This window comes from Bos taurus, chromosome 22, assembly GCF_002263795.3.
Source record: "Bos taurus isolate L1 Dominette 01449 registration number 42190680 breed Hereford chromosome 22, ARS-UCD2.0, whole genome shotgun sequence".
NCBI classification, from domain to species: Eukaryota; Metazoa; Chordata; class Mammalia; order Artiodactyla; family Bovidae; genus Bos; species Bos taurus.
In genome coordinates this window covers 50,970,392-50,983,683 of record NC_037349.1, presented here as the reverse complement: position 1 = coordinate 50,983,683, position 13,292 = coordinate 50,970,392, and the positions used below count along the sequence as shown (strand labels likewise).

The following is a 13,292-nucleotide window of genomic DNA, read 5'->3' as shown; positions in this document are numbered from 1 at the left end:
GGCCCGGCCAATCCCAGCCGGACAGCATGGGGCGGAGGGCGGTCGTCATTGGACCTAGGCGGCGGCCGCCCCTGCCTCTGCTACCTGTTGCTACGGGAGCCGTAGAGCTGCAGCGCAGCAGCACGCGGGAAGGCTCGTCTCGCGAGAGCTCTGCTCCTTTCTTGGCCGTGGCAGCTGCAGCGGCTCGAGGGACCGCCATGGACGCTCACGAGGACTACGTTTGGCCGCGGGCAACCTCGGAGCTCATACTCCTCCCGGTCACGGGTCTGGAGTGCGTGGGGGAGCGGCTATTGGCGGGTGAGTTGTGGTTCGAGGCGCGGGCTAGCGGAGAAGAAACCGAACGCTCGCCTGGGGAGGGGCCTTAAGAACAAAGGGATGCCCCGTGTGGGAGGAGGACGGGCGGCGGGCGGGAACCCACGGCATGGCGGGGCTGAAGCGCAGCCTAAGGAGCCCAGGAAACAAAGAGCTGCGGTGGTTCCCGAGGCCTTTCAGAAACTGCAGGTGATGCGGAGAGGGCGGCTGGGGGCGGCAGAAAGGTGCAGGGAAACGCGGTCGGCGGGGGGGCGGGGGAAGGGAATAAGAGACGCTTGTGGACGAGTCGCGCGGGGGCTTCATCGTTCCAGCGAGGATGCGGGGGGAGCTCCGTGATGAAGCCCCCAGTGGGCGAGTCCAGGGTCCGGGGCGTGGCCTTTCGGGGGTGGGCCAGCCCAGGAGGGGGTGTGGCCTCTCGAGTGAGAGAGGGGCGGGTGATGCTCTTCCCTAGATGGTGGGGGTGAAGAGCTTCTGAGCAGCATGGAGTCGCGGGAAACCAGAGGATGAGATCTTTCTGAGTAGGCCAGTGCTCGGGGAGGCGGAGGCTGAGGCCCCTCCCGAGATGGTTGGGGTCCAGGAAATCCCATGTCAGTGCCTCTTCTGAGGAGGGTCGGCTCGGGTAGCAAAGGACAGGGACCCGAGGCCACAGAGCCCCATCGAGCGGTGGAGTCCGACTGGAAGCTAGAACTAGTGACTTATGTTAGAGCTGCTGAGTTTAATAAGGGTCGCAAGGCAGGGCACTGGCTGGCAAGCCTTGAGTGAGCTGCTCCGAGTCCTAAGAGGGGTGGATGTACGGGGGTGGGAGATTAGGGCGGGCGATGACCCAGTTTTGATTTGCTGTGAGGGCTCTGGGAGCCCAAGGTTCCTACCGTGAGCTAAACTCCTGAGGCTCCTGGAGGAGGGAATAGGTAGGCAGAAAACTGAAGAACCACAAGAGTAAACTCGGGGAAAACAGGATTTAAGACAGAATTTGCCACTTTATGGAAAAGAGGCCGTTCTTGGGAGGATTTAGCAGGCAGAGCGGAAGGGCTTTGTCTAGGTGAAGAGGCTGGAGAAATGAGCAGAGACTAGTCCATTTCAGCCGTCGATCTGACTTATCTTTAGGGGCATAAAGCCCCATTGGTGAAGCCCCACTGAGAAGTTTTTAAGCAGGGCAATGGCTTGTGAAATTTAGTTTAGTAAGCTTTTAAAGTGAATTCATCTACTTCCCATTATTTCCAAAGTGACATTTCTGTTGACAGTTCTCAAATCCCACCCCTGTGAACCTATAGCCTGAATTCCCAGCCCTGTTCTCACGTGAGTGCCAGGCTCAAGTGCACAAGGGCCTACGAGTTGGAATACTCCTGCTGGCGTTCGAGCTCAGGTGGGGACCTCAGCCATGCAGGTGCCAAGCTGGAGAACCTGCCTCTCTCACCCGCCAGGCCAGCCTGGTTGATGCACTTCATACATGTAGCATGTGTGTGTCTTTTTCTACCTTTATTGCCATGATTTGAGGCCATGCGGCTATGCCTCCCCAACCCCTCCTCAGTAGCATTCTCTCGAGCTCATCCTTGAACCTTTTGTTTCCTGTTCTAGCCATGTTCCCCAAAGCTCTCACTCATCTCAGGGGCCTCAAAATTGATGCTTCCTCTGGCAAGAAAGGTTCAAGCCCTCTCCCTCCTGCCTGTTCTTCCTTTGATTAACAACTGCTGATTCTTGATTGCTGCACCTAAATGTTATGTTCTCAAGTCGACTTCCCCTGGCAGTCACCCAGTCTGCTTAGATTAGACCAGGGTTTCCCAGTCTCAGCTCTAGAGATTTGTTGAATCATGTCACGCTTTGTGTGAAGGGCTGTCTACATTGTAGGATGTAACTGCATCCTTAGCCTCCACCAGATGCCAGCAGCACACACAGCTCCCAGCTGTAACAACCGAAAGTGTCCTCAGACATTGCCATGTGTCTTCTGGAGGGAAAGTGTCCCTCTGTTGAGAACCACTAGAGTAGCTTTCCCATTTTGTTTTGTTTTTTTTTTTAATTTGGCTGCAGCGCATAGAGTGTTTGGTCTTCATTGCAGCTTATGGGATCTAGTTCCCTGACCAGGGATCGAACCCCCCTGCGTGGGGAGCACAGTCTTAGCCACTGAAACACTGGGGAAGTCCCTCCCTCGTTTCACATTCTTAAAGCAACCTATATAGTTCTTTCCTGGAACATATCAAAATGAGAACTACAGAGTGTACCTGTGTGATACTGTTATAGAGCTTAAATATTTGTTTATTTGGCTGTGTCAGGTCTTAGAAACAGACTGCGCTATACAGTAGGTCCTTGTTGGTTACCTGTTTTTTATATAGTAGTGTGTATGTGTTAATGCCAAACTCCTAATTTATCCCTTGCCTACCACATTTCCCCTTCAGTAACTACCATGTTTCCCCTTCAGTATCCATAAGTTGGTTTCTGAAACTCGTCAGTTTCTGTTTTGTAAATAAGCTCATTTGTATCTTTAAAAGCTTTCTGATTGCACCCTATGGTATGTGGGCTCTTAGTGCTCAGCCCAGACCAGGGGTTGAACTCAGGCCCTCGGCATTGAGAGCACAGAGTCATAATTGCTGGATCACCAGGGAATTCCCTGTTTGTAAAACTTTTTGATAATTATTCTGCCTGGTGTAGTGATACCTCGTTGTAGTTTTGATTTACATTTCTCCGATAGTGATGTTGAGCTTTTCATGTGGGTTGTTGTTTTTTTTTTTTTGCTATCTGTTGTGTGATAGTGTTTAACATCTGCTTAATCCGCAGAAGCAGGGTTTTATTCACTACTCCAGCATGTCGTTCATTGTCTGGTTTATAATCAGACAATTAAATTAAAAAAATTTTAATTAAAAAAAAAACAAACATGTTTTTTTTTGGCTGGACCACACTGCCTGCGAGATGTTCCCCAATGAGGGATCAAACCCAGGCCCCAGCAGTGAAAGCTTCAAGTCCTAACCACTGGAATGCCAGGAATCTCTCAAATAAATGTTTATTGACTGTCAAAAGATTGAGATTGCAGGCTGGGAATAGCATGAGGGATTGCTACTGTCATCTCTAGTTAAGAGGTATGTCCTGGACCGAAGTCAGTGTGGTCGATTGGATTTGCAAACTCTTTAGAAAGTGAAATCTCCAGAATTTGGAGATAAGAGGTGGGCTTCCCAGTTTGGGGCTGGGGTTGGGCAGAGGATGGTAATATTAGGTCACTGGGGTGAGGAGCATGGAGCGAACTTGAGGATGAGCTAGTAGACGAACAAGCCTGCAGGGCAGCCAGGCGGCAGCTGAGGCTCACCGGAGTGTCTGCTTCCAAACTGCGGGCTGCCTCTCCCCACTGTTATTGAATGTGCTCACATCTTCTGAGATACAGAGAAGCTCCTGGAAATCAGGAGGGGTTCTGCTGTGGTCCAAAAGTGGAATGCTTGACTTCTCAGTTGCCTGTTTCCTAGGGGAGGAGTTAGTGTGAAGAAGGTCAGTGAGGCCGAGGATTTGAGGACTAAAACTGAGGATTCCCGTCTGAAGCATGAGAAGTTCGGTGGGATGAGGAGGAGATGGGAGTTTGACGAATTCATGGTTGAGCTGAGTGTCATGGGTAACTGACAAGGGGCTCAGAGAGAGCGCTGAGAATACAGCTGAAGCTGAGAGCAAGCTCAAGCCTGCAGGATTGAGTGACCTAATACGTTCATAAGCTACCTGCTGAGCAATTCCCTTGCTCCCTGTCTCTTCTTGGCCCGTGAGAATTAGAGGAGGGGTTCTGATGTGGCTTTTCGCCTCTGTCCAGGTGAGGGGCCAGATGTCCTGGTATACACCTTGGATTTTGGTGGACATCTGCGGATGATGAAGCGAGTGCAGAACCTGCTTGGCCACTATCTTATCCATGGGTTCCGAGTGCGACCAGAACCCAACGGAGACCTTGACTCGGAGGTCATGGTGGCGGCGTTTGGCAGCAAGGGCCTCCGAATTGTGAAAATTAGCTGGGGACAGGGCCGCTTCCGGGAGCTGTGGCGCTCTGGCCTGTGGAACATGTCTGACTGGATCTGGGATGCCCGTTGGCTCGAGGGGAACATTGCCTTGGCCCTGGGCCACAACTCGGTGGTGCTGTATGACCCCGTGGTAGGGTGCAGCCTGCAGGATGTGCCCTGCACGGACAGGTGCACCCTCTCCTCGGCCTGTCTAATCGGAGACACCTGGAAGGAGCTGACCGTAGTGGCTGGCGCTGTTTCCAACCAGCTCCTGGTCTGGTACCCAGCGGCTGCTCTAACAGACGATAAGCCTGTAGTCCCCGACCGACGGGTCAGTGGGCACGTGGGGGTCATCTTCAGCATGTCTTACCTAGAAAGCAAGGGCTTACTGGCCACAGCTTCTGAGGATCGAAGCGTTCGCATTTGGAAGGTGGGTGACCTGCGGGTTCCCGGGGGCCGGGTCCAGAATATTGGGCACTGCTTTGGGCACAGCGCCCGTGTCTGGCAGGTCAAGCTCCTCGAGAATTACCTTATCAGTGCAGGAGAAGACTGTGTGTGCTTGGTGTGGAGCCATGAAGGCGAAATCCTCCAGGCCTTTCGGGGCCACCAGGGCCGTGGGATCCGTGCCCTAGCAGCCCATGAGAGGCAGGCCTGGGTGATCACTGGGGGTGATGACTCAGGCATCCGGCTGTGGCACCTGGTAGGGCGTGGGCACCCGGGTTCGGGGGTCTTTGCGCTCTCCTTCAAGTCCCACAGCAGACCAGGTGTCCTCAAGGCTGTGACGCTGGCTGGCTCGTGGCGAGTACTGGCTGTGACTGACGCAGGGGCCCTGTACCTCTATGACCTCGAAGTCAAGTGCTGGGAGCAGCTGCTGGAGGACAAGCGCTTTCAGTCCTACTGCCTCCTGGAGGCAGCCCCTGGTCCCGAGGGCTTCGGACTGTGTGCTCTGGCCAACGGGGAAGGGCGCGTCAAGGTTGTACCCATCAACACTCCGACTGCAGCTGTGGACCTGACCCTGTTCCCAGGGAAGGTGCACAGCCTGAGCTGGGCCTTGAGAGGCTACGAGGAGCTTCTGTTGCTAGCATCGGGCCCCGGCGGCGTGGTGGCTTGCCTGGAGATCTCTGCGGCACCCTCTGGCAAGGCCATCTTTGTCAAGGAACGTTGCCGCTACCTCCTGCCTCCAAGCAAGCAGAGGTGGCACACGTGCAGTGCCTTCCTCCCCCCAGGCGACTTCCTGGTGTGTGGGGACCGCCGGGGCTCTGTGTTGCTGTATCCCTCCCGACCAGATCTGCTCAAGGATCTTGGGGTGGTGAGCAAGGTTGGGGCGATCACCTCAGCGCCCGGAGCAGGCAGTGGTGAGGGGGAGCCCTCCTTGGCTGAGTGGGGCCCTATGTCCACCCTCCCTTCTCTGCACGGGAAACAGGGTGTGACCTCAGTCACCTGCCACGGTGGCTACGTGTACACCACAGGGCGTGACGGTTCCTACTACCAGCTCTTTGTGCGAGGCGGGCAGCTCCAGCCAGTGCTAAGGCAAAAGCCCTGTCGGGGGATGAACTGGGTGGCTGGGGTCCGTATGGTGGCCGACGGGAACATGGTCATCCTGGGTTTCCATGCCAATGAGTTCGTGGTGTGGAGCCCCCGCTCGCATGAGAAGCTGCACATCATCAATTGTGGCGGAGGGCACCGCTCCTGGGCCTTCTCTGACACCGAGGCAGCCATGGCCTTCGCCTACCTCAAGGATGGCGACGTGATGCTCTACCGGGCTCTGGGTGGCTGCACGCGGCCACATGTGATTCTCCGGGAAAGCCTGCACGGCCGGGAGATCACTTGTGTAAAGCGTGTGGGCAGCATCACCCTGGGGCCTGAGTCTGGGGTGCCCAGCTTCCTGCAGCCTGACCACCTGGAGCCCGGCGAGCCTGTCGAGCCCGGCAGTGAGGGCCCTGGCCTGATCGACATCGTGATCACGTGCAGTGAGGACACCACCGTCTGTGTCCTGGCGCTCCCCACAGCCACAGGCTCGGCCCATGCGCTTACAGCGGTCTGTAACCACATCTCCTCGGTGCGTGCAGTGGCTGTGTGGGGTGTTGGCACCCCAGGTGGCCCTCAGGATCCTCAGCCAGGCCTGACCGCCCATGTGGTATCTGCGGGGGGCAGGGCTGAGATGCACTGCTTCACAATCATGGTCACCCCAGACCCCAGCCCCCCAAGCCGTCTTGCCTGCCACGTCATGCACCTTTCATCACACCGGCTCGACGAATACTGGGACCGGCAGCGCCACCGGCACCGGATGATCAAGGTGGACCCTGAGACCAGGTGAGGTGCACTCCCGACAGCAGCGAGGGCTGGGCACGCAAGGCCAGGCTCCGAGTGACGTCTGTCTTTTGTCCCCGCAGGTACATGTCCCTAGCTGTGTGTGAGCTGGACCGGCCTGGCCTTGGCCCGCTTGTGGCTGCCGCCTGTAGTGATGGGGCAGTGAGGTGAGTGTAAAGCACTGGTCCCCAACCTTTTTGGCACCAGGGGCCAGTTCATTTTTCCACAGTGGGTGGGGGCAATGGATGGGGATGAGATAGTTCTGGTTTTGCCTGCTGTTCACTTCCTGGTCTGGTTCCTAACAGGTCATAAACCAATACTGGTCTGTGGTGCAGGGGCTGGGGCTTCTTAGTGTATAGGACCCAAGAAGCCTGGAGGCAAACGAAAGGGTGTACAGATGTTCCGAGTGGCTTCTGAGCTGGACTACCCCCCGCGCCCCAGGCTCTTTCTCTTGCAGGACTCTGGGCGGCGACTGCAGCTGCTGGCTGAAACCTCCCACCACAAGCGCTGTGTCCTCAAGGTGCACGCCTTCACACATGAGGCACCCAATCGGCGGCGGTGAGAGGGCCTGCGTGGTGGTCCCACATGGGTTGGGGGCCTCCTGTTGCTTTCCATCTCCCTCACCCAGCTGCTTTCTGGTTTCCAGGAGGCTGTTCCTGTGCAGCGCAGCCACCGACGGCAGCTTGGCCTTCTGGGACCTCACCACCATGCTGGACCAAGACTCCCCTGCCCTGGAGGCTGCAGCGGACCTTGGGCTGCCCTTCCGTGAGTAGCCACACTGCCACTGGCTGCGCCCCCCTGCACGCACTCAGCCGTGTGTCAGGCTGGGTCCTGACAGCTGTCCTCTCCTCTTCCTCCAGAGCTGGGCAGCCCCTGCCTGACGGTGCAGGCTCACAGCTGTGGTGTCAACAGCCTGCACACCCTGCCCACCCGTGAGGGCCACCTCGTGGCCAGTGGCAGCGAGGACGGCTCCCTCCACGTCTTTGTGCTTGCCGTGGAGATGCCGGAGTTGGAGGAAGCGGTGGGGGGTGCTGAGCTGCTGCCCCAGCTGCAAGTGCTGGAGGAGTACTCCGTCCCCTGTGCGCACGCTGCCCATGTGACAGGCCTCAAGATCTTAAGCCGCAGCCTCATGGTCTCGGCCTCCATCGACCAACGGCTGACCTTCTGGCGTTTGGGGCATGGTGAACCCACCTTTATGAACAGCACGGTGTACCACGTAGCAGATGTGGCCGACATGGACTGCTGGCCCGTGAGCCCAGAGTTTGGCCACCGTTGTGCTCTGGGGGGCCAGGGTCTTGAGGTCTACAACTGGTACGACTAAGACATCCCGCGGTGGCCGGCATGCTGGGCATGGGGCCTGCTCACAGACAGAGTGACTGTCTGTGCCCATGCCTGGTGTGCCCAGAGGGGAGGAAGAGGCAGCCGCGGGTCCCTGACTTCAGAGCAGGAGCTGAAGGTGAGTAGGATGCCACCTGGACAGACCAAGAATACGCCCCACTCCCACCACGGGACAAAACCTTGTCACACAATTTATTTTGGCTCCAGATCACTAAAAACAAATCCAGATCCCCCCCCGCTCCGCCCCTTTCAGTTGCTGACTTGGTGGACATTCCTGGATCCTAAGGCCTCTGTGGCCTTAAATGTGACTCAGCGGAGGGAGACCCAGCATGGCCAGCCCAGCGTGGAGCACTTCTCGCACGGCCCGCAGAAGCTGCAGACGGGCAAACATCTGACCAAACAAGTGTGGCCGAGGCTCCTGGAGGAGAGGAGGAGGCTGCTGGTCTCATCCTTTGCTTTCCCTGTACCAACCGCCCCCATCTGCCCTTTAGCTGTGCACTTACCCCTAAGATGTGTACCCGGTTATAGTACGAGCTGAAGTCCATGCTGAGCTGGACCAGGAACTTGCATACCTAGACACAGAGACCAAACTGAGGCCCTGGCCCACCCCTCCTTTTGTCCCCAGCTCAGAATAAAGAATAGTGTGTGCAGTGAGTCCTGCTCTTCCGTCCTCACCGTCTCTGTGCGCGCAGTGACGTGAAGCCCTGGGGCGGTGCGGGTCAGGGTCAGGGCTGCCATCTGCCTCAGCAGGTCTGAGAAGGGGAGGATGCTGTTGAAGAGTAGCAACCACTCACCCTGTGGGGGAGAAGGGCGCTGGGAGGGAAAGGCCCGAGCTTCCTACACATGCCAGCTACCCAGGAGGGGTGCTCACCTCATCACGAAGCAGGGAGAAGTCTAGACTGCTCACAGGCGGGAAGGTGGGGTACAGACCTTGTTCCACGCTACACTTGTAACCCTCAAAGAGGGTGGCGAGACGTGCGCAATTATACATGACAAAGGTGCCACTTTTGCTGCCCTTGGTAGAAATGCTGCTGTCAGCCAGGGCCAGGAGAAGCTAAAGAATAAAGGCACAGCTGCACGGGGAGGACTGCCACCGCACAGCCTGTCCCCCAACTCCAACCCCCAGCCCTGGTCTGGCAAGATGCCCAGGCTCACCTGACTCTGGGGGGCTGTGCTGAGCATCTCAAATTTAACGGTTGCCACAGAGAGAACCCTGAAGATATCCGTCCAGGCTGCATCTGAGAGAGTACGGATCAGTCAGTCTCTGCAGGCAGAGAACAAGGGGCATGTGTGCAAATGACCTCCCCCTACAGGAAGCACAAGCAGGGTCTCCCAAGTGTACCTTGTTCCAGGTCCTTGCCATGCTTCAGTGATGACACCTTGCACACCTGGGTGTGCCGGAGCCTGCATTGAGAAGAGAATGAGGAGGACTGGTGGGCAGAGTCCCCCCACCTCCACCGGCCTGGCTCGGTGACCTGCCTTCCAGCCTCACTCACTCGTAGTACTCGGGGGCAGTCAGGGTGCTGGGCGCACCAGCTACTTTCACTGGGCCACAGACCAGGTGCTTCTGTCAGGAAGATAGCAGGGGTCAGCCACTGATGATACCCTCCAAGAACCTCAACGTGTTCCTGGACTCCCCGAGCTTCCAACCTTAAGACTCTGTCTCAAGTCCAGAGCCCTCTCCTAGCGCCTGCTGCATGTGCCTAAGGTCCCCCTCACAGTCAGGTGTCACCTTCTGGACCCATCAGCTAACAAGTGGCTTTTAAGGAGTCCTCTGAGGTTGCTGTGGGAAGGTTACCATCACTAACCTACCTGTGAGAGAGGAGCCTGATGATCCAACTTCCACCAGAGTAGATCCAACTTTTGTTGCTGGAACTCCTCCTCACAGCTCACTACGTGTAGGACCACGTAGCTATCTGCACCAGCATCTGGGGCTGCAGCCTGTGGGGGTAGAACAGTCACTGTGGGGGATACACTACACCTGGATTGCCAGAAGCATACCAGGGTGGGGCAGCAGTCACTAACCAGGCCTAGGGAGCTGCCCACGGCCCCAGCCTGCACAGCCTCCTGGAGCTCGGCCAGCAGAGAGAGCAGATCCTCCGTCACTGGGGAGAGAACACACGGCTGAGGCTGGCCCGGGAGTGCGGGGGCGGGGGGGGGGGGGGAGCGGCGTCCCGACTTTCTGGCCCCTAGATCCCGGGCCTACCCAGACAGCTGTCCACATTGGGGTCATAGCCAGCTGTGCGTCCCCGTTCTTCCATTAGTTCCTTCAGGCACACTCGACCCAGGGTGCCAGGGGGCAGGGCTCCAGCATAACCGGCAGGGGAGAGCTCTGCGATCGCGCGATTCCTCAGGGCTTCGGTCGAGGCTTTCTCTGAGACCTCGGGCCAGTCCACCCGCAGCTGCTGCAGGAAAGCCGTCATGTGCGGGTCCCGCACAGCGGGGACTCGGCGCACACTCACCCTGCGAGAAGCGAGACGGCCGCCTCAGCCTGAGCACCTGGCTCAGCTCGCTCCGACTTCCCACTCGCAGAGCGGTGCGGCCTGCCCCCGCCCAAAGCCATCGCGCACCTTCGTTCTGGGCCTCACTCACCTGTGAGCTTGCAGAATTCGTGCCAGGTGGTCCGCCACAATCACGGCACGGAGCTGGCTCAGGCGGAGGGCGCTAGGGCTGCCGCGCAGCGCCGGGCAGTGCAGGACGATGCGCGGGGTAGGGGCGGTGGGGGCGGCGGGCGCGGCATAGGCGGCCACGGAACAGAGCACACGTTCGAAGACCACGGACCGCTGCAGCCGAAGAGCCAGCCCCGCGGGGGTCGGCGCGCAGCACAGCACTGGGGCCACGCCCGGACCCTGTAGGCCAACGATGGCGTGAACCACGCCCTCGGGCACCTGTGGGAAGCCAGGGAGGTGAGCGGCCGCTGCGCTCCCACCTGTCTCCGGCCCACGTCCCCGCCATGCGCGCGCCTACCTGGTCGTCCCCAAAGCGCGCCTGCAGTGCGCGGCGCGGTGCCAAGAAGTCTCGGGCACGCAGGTGGCGGGCGTGCGTCTCCTTGAACCACACTGGTCCGCCAGGCCCCAAGGCCGAGTTCAGGGCTCCCAGCGTCTCCTCTACCCCGAGGCGCATGGCTACCGGAAGGGGCAGGCGGGACCGGAAACAAAACGTCGAGGCGGGATTTCCGGGAAGGCCAATTGGTTGGGGCGGGGAACTGGCAGGGACTCCTGAGTGGACAGTGGACAGTTGCGCTCACTCCCCTACGCCGCGTGGTCCACCTGACTGGTCCGGACTAGGGTAAGAAATCTCGGGGTCTACTCCGGACTTAGGGCTCTGTCGCTGTTGCCCGCAGCAGCAACAAGGGAAAGAATCCACGCAATCCGGTGGGGCCCAGGCAAGGTTGTCTCTCTTACATTTATGTATTTGTATAACGTTTCATTTCCTCCATGTACACATGATCAATGGGGAAGGAAATAGCAATCCACTCGTTCTCTTGCGTGGAGAATCCCCATGGACAGCGGAGCTGGCGGGCCACAGTCCATGGGGTCACAAAGAGTCGGACACGACTAGTGACTAAGCACACATGATCAAAACGCCTAAAGTTACAAGTGGATTCTGAAATAGGGCAGGTAATATAAAAGCCACGTTCATGACCTACTGAAAAAAGTCACATTTTAAAGGGAATTTGTGGTCTTCAGTTTCAGGTTATTTGCAAGCATTCCCTCCTTTGAGATAGGGGTTGTCTTACTCCTAATGTGTCCACTCTGATAGAATTGCCGTTTTTCTTCTCTTGAATCTTGAATAATTAGAACCATCATAATAGTTTCCAGAAGCTTTTAATGCTCTCCTTTAACCTGTTGTACTGTAACAAGGACCCTCCCATTTCCTGGTTTAGACTACCAGCCACTGTGGGTCAAATAAGCAATGTGACCTGAAAAGACCCAGCTGAAGAACACTTTTCTGAGCGTCCAATTCCTCTACCAGCTCTTTCCTCTTTCCCATCAGGGCTGCTCAATGTCTTCACTTAACCCTTGTTCTCTCTTTTCTTAATAGGGATGGAACGTGAGGCACTAGAGCACTGTGCAGCAGAGCACTGACAACCCCCTGATCTCTGCCCTGGAGCAGTGAGTAAACAGAGCTCAGAATATAGAGGAACCGAGGGGCAGGAAAAGCCTGGCAAGAACCCCTTCTGGGCTAGGGCTGCAAGGCCCCGCTGGGAAGCTCCGAAAGAGCACTGGGCGGACACGACATTCCCGATGGCTTCTTGGGTGCCCACTCAACGGGAGTGATCGTGTCATTCCAAAGCGCTTTCCATGCCTCGTGAGCAAGACCAGGGGATGGCTGCTAACAGGACTAGGGGTCTGGAGGCCAAGCTGGGGACTTCAGCTACTCTAAGTGCATTAAGACCGTTGAGGGTGGTTTTACCCCAGGAAGTGAAGGGCTATCTTTAGCGAGCTGCGGGCTGAGGCGGCCCTGTGGGACTCACCGCCACTACAGCCCTATCCGGAGGCCCTGGGCCCTCCCTCCCTTGCCAATGCTATCTCGGGCTCCAAAGGTGGCCACCGCCTCAGTTCTCTGACGTCTACGTCTGTCAGTTCCAGCCTGAGGGCACACCTGAGAAAGAGACGGAAACCAGAGCGACCCAATAAAGTATGTCTGGGGGTCGGGGGCTAGCCCACCCCACCTGAGTCAGGACGCTGCTCAGGCAGGAGAGCAGGGAACGAAATCCAAGCGCAGCTGGAATGCTCTGGAGACAACAGCTGCTTTTGGGATTCCGTTGCCCGCTGTCCAGCCATGGCGGGGCGGGGAGGGCGGGAGGGCAGTTTGAGAGGATTATCCTTCTCCCTAGGAAAATCAAAACCCCCATTCCTATCCCAGGAGGCGGACCCAGGAGTAGACGGTGAAACCAAGACGAATGGGAAAAAGCCGCTCACCTAGGCCCCCACACAACAGGTGTGGTGGGGGGGCCTTCCCTGGGATAAGGTCTCGATTCGGATTAGATCCGCAGGGTACAGTTAGCCCTGTTGGTCCCACGCCGTCAGGGCCACTGTAGTGACGGCGGTGGGGCGGGCTTCGGGATCAGCCAAGAGGGAAGCGCGCCCGTGGGGTCGGAGAGGAAGTAAACCCTCCTCGGGGACTCCCCCGCACCCAGGGCCCTTTGTCCGGTGACGCTGCCAGTACCCGGAGCGCTAGAGGCCCAGTGGGCCCGCACTGCAGCGACGGAACTCCCGGAAACCCATTGCGACCGTCCTTGGTTGTGCCGAGCCTCCCGCCAGCCCGGCCCAGCGGGTAGGAGACGCGGCAACGTGCCCCTGAGGCCAACACACGGTGGGCGCGCGGAGATGCTGGAACCTGCGCGGGCGCCAGCGATTCTCACGCCAG

At 57.9% G+C, this 13,292-nt stretch overlaps 2 protein-coding genes and 3 non-coding genes across 9 annotated transcripts; 2 read left to right on the top strand and 3 right to left on the bottom strand.

Annotated features, from left to right (window-relative positions):
- Positions 1-143: 143 nt before the first annotated feature.
- Positions 144-8,573, top strand: WDR6 (WD repeat domain 6). Of its 2 annotated transcripts, none has more exons than XM_010817739.4 (7): positions 144-297; positions 4,091-6,584; positions 6,665-6,748; positions 7,023-7,139; positions 7,228-7,346; positions 7,442-8,037; positions 8,147-8,573. In XM_010817739.4, the coding sequence occupies exons 1-6, from the start codon at positions 198-200 to the stop codon at positions 7,900-7,902; spliced, it is 3,375 nt and encodes a 1,124-aa protein (XP_010816041.2). In that variant the 5' UTR covers positions 144-197; the 3' UTR covers positions 7,903-8,037; positions 8,147-8,573. The 2 variants fall into 2 exon arrangements, with proteins under 2 accessions (XP_010816041.2, NP_001099093.1); NM_001105623.1 differs by having other exon boundaries at positions 194-297; positions 8,173-8,573.
- On the bottom strand, positions 8,095-11,055 carry DALRD3 (DALR anticodon binding domain containing 3). Of its 4 annotated transcripts, NM_001191397.1 has the most exon segments (12): positions 8,098-8,337; positions 8,423-8,491; positions 8,595-8,714; positions 8,791-8,973; positions 9,075-9,157; positions 9,262-9,323; positions 9,416-9,486; positions 9,732-9,860; positions 9,945-10,024; positions 10,126-10,382; positions 10,512-10,807; positions 10,887-11,055. In NM_001191397.1, coding segments are annotated over 12 exon segments (1,626 nt in total). In that variant the 5' UTR covers positions 11,043-11,055; the 3' UTR covers positions 8,098-8,217.
- A 1,080-nt stretch (positions 11,056-12,135) lies between these two features.
- On the bottom strand, positions 12,136-12,222 carry MIR425 (microRNA mir-425). Its single transcript, NR_030967.1, has one exon. It is a non-coding gene; the product is annotated as a microRNA mir-425 (primary transcript).
- Positions 12,223-12,613: 391 nt separating this feature from the next.
- MIR191 (microRNA mir-191) lies at positions 12,614-12,704 on the bottom strand. The gene has a single exon (NR_031348.1). It is a non-coding gene; the product is annotated as a microRNA mir-191 (primary transcript).
- On the top strand, positions 12,629-12,692 carry MIR191B (microRNA mir-191b). The gene has a single exon (NR_162407.1). It is a non-coding gene; the product is annotated as a microRNA mir-191b (primary transcript).
- Positions 12,705-13,292: the final 588 nt, after the last annotated feature.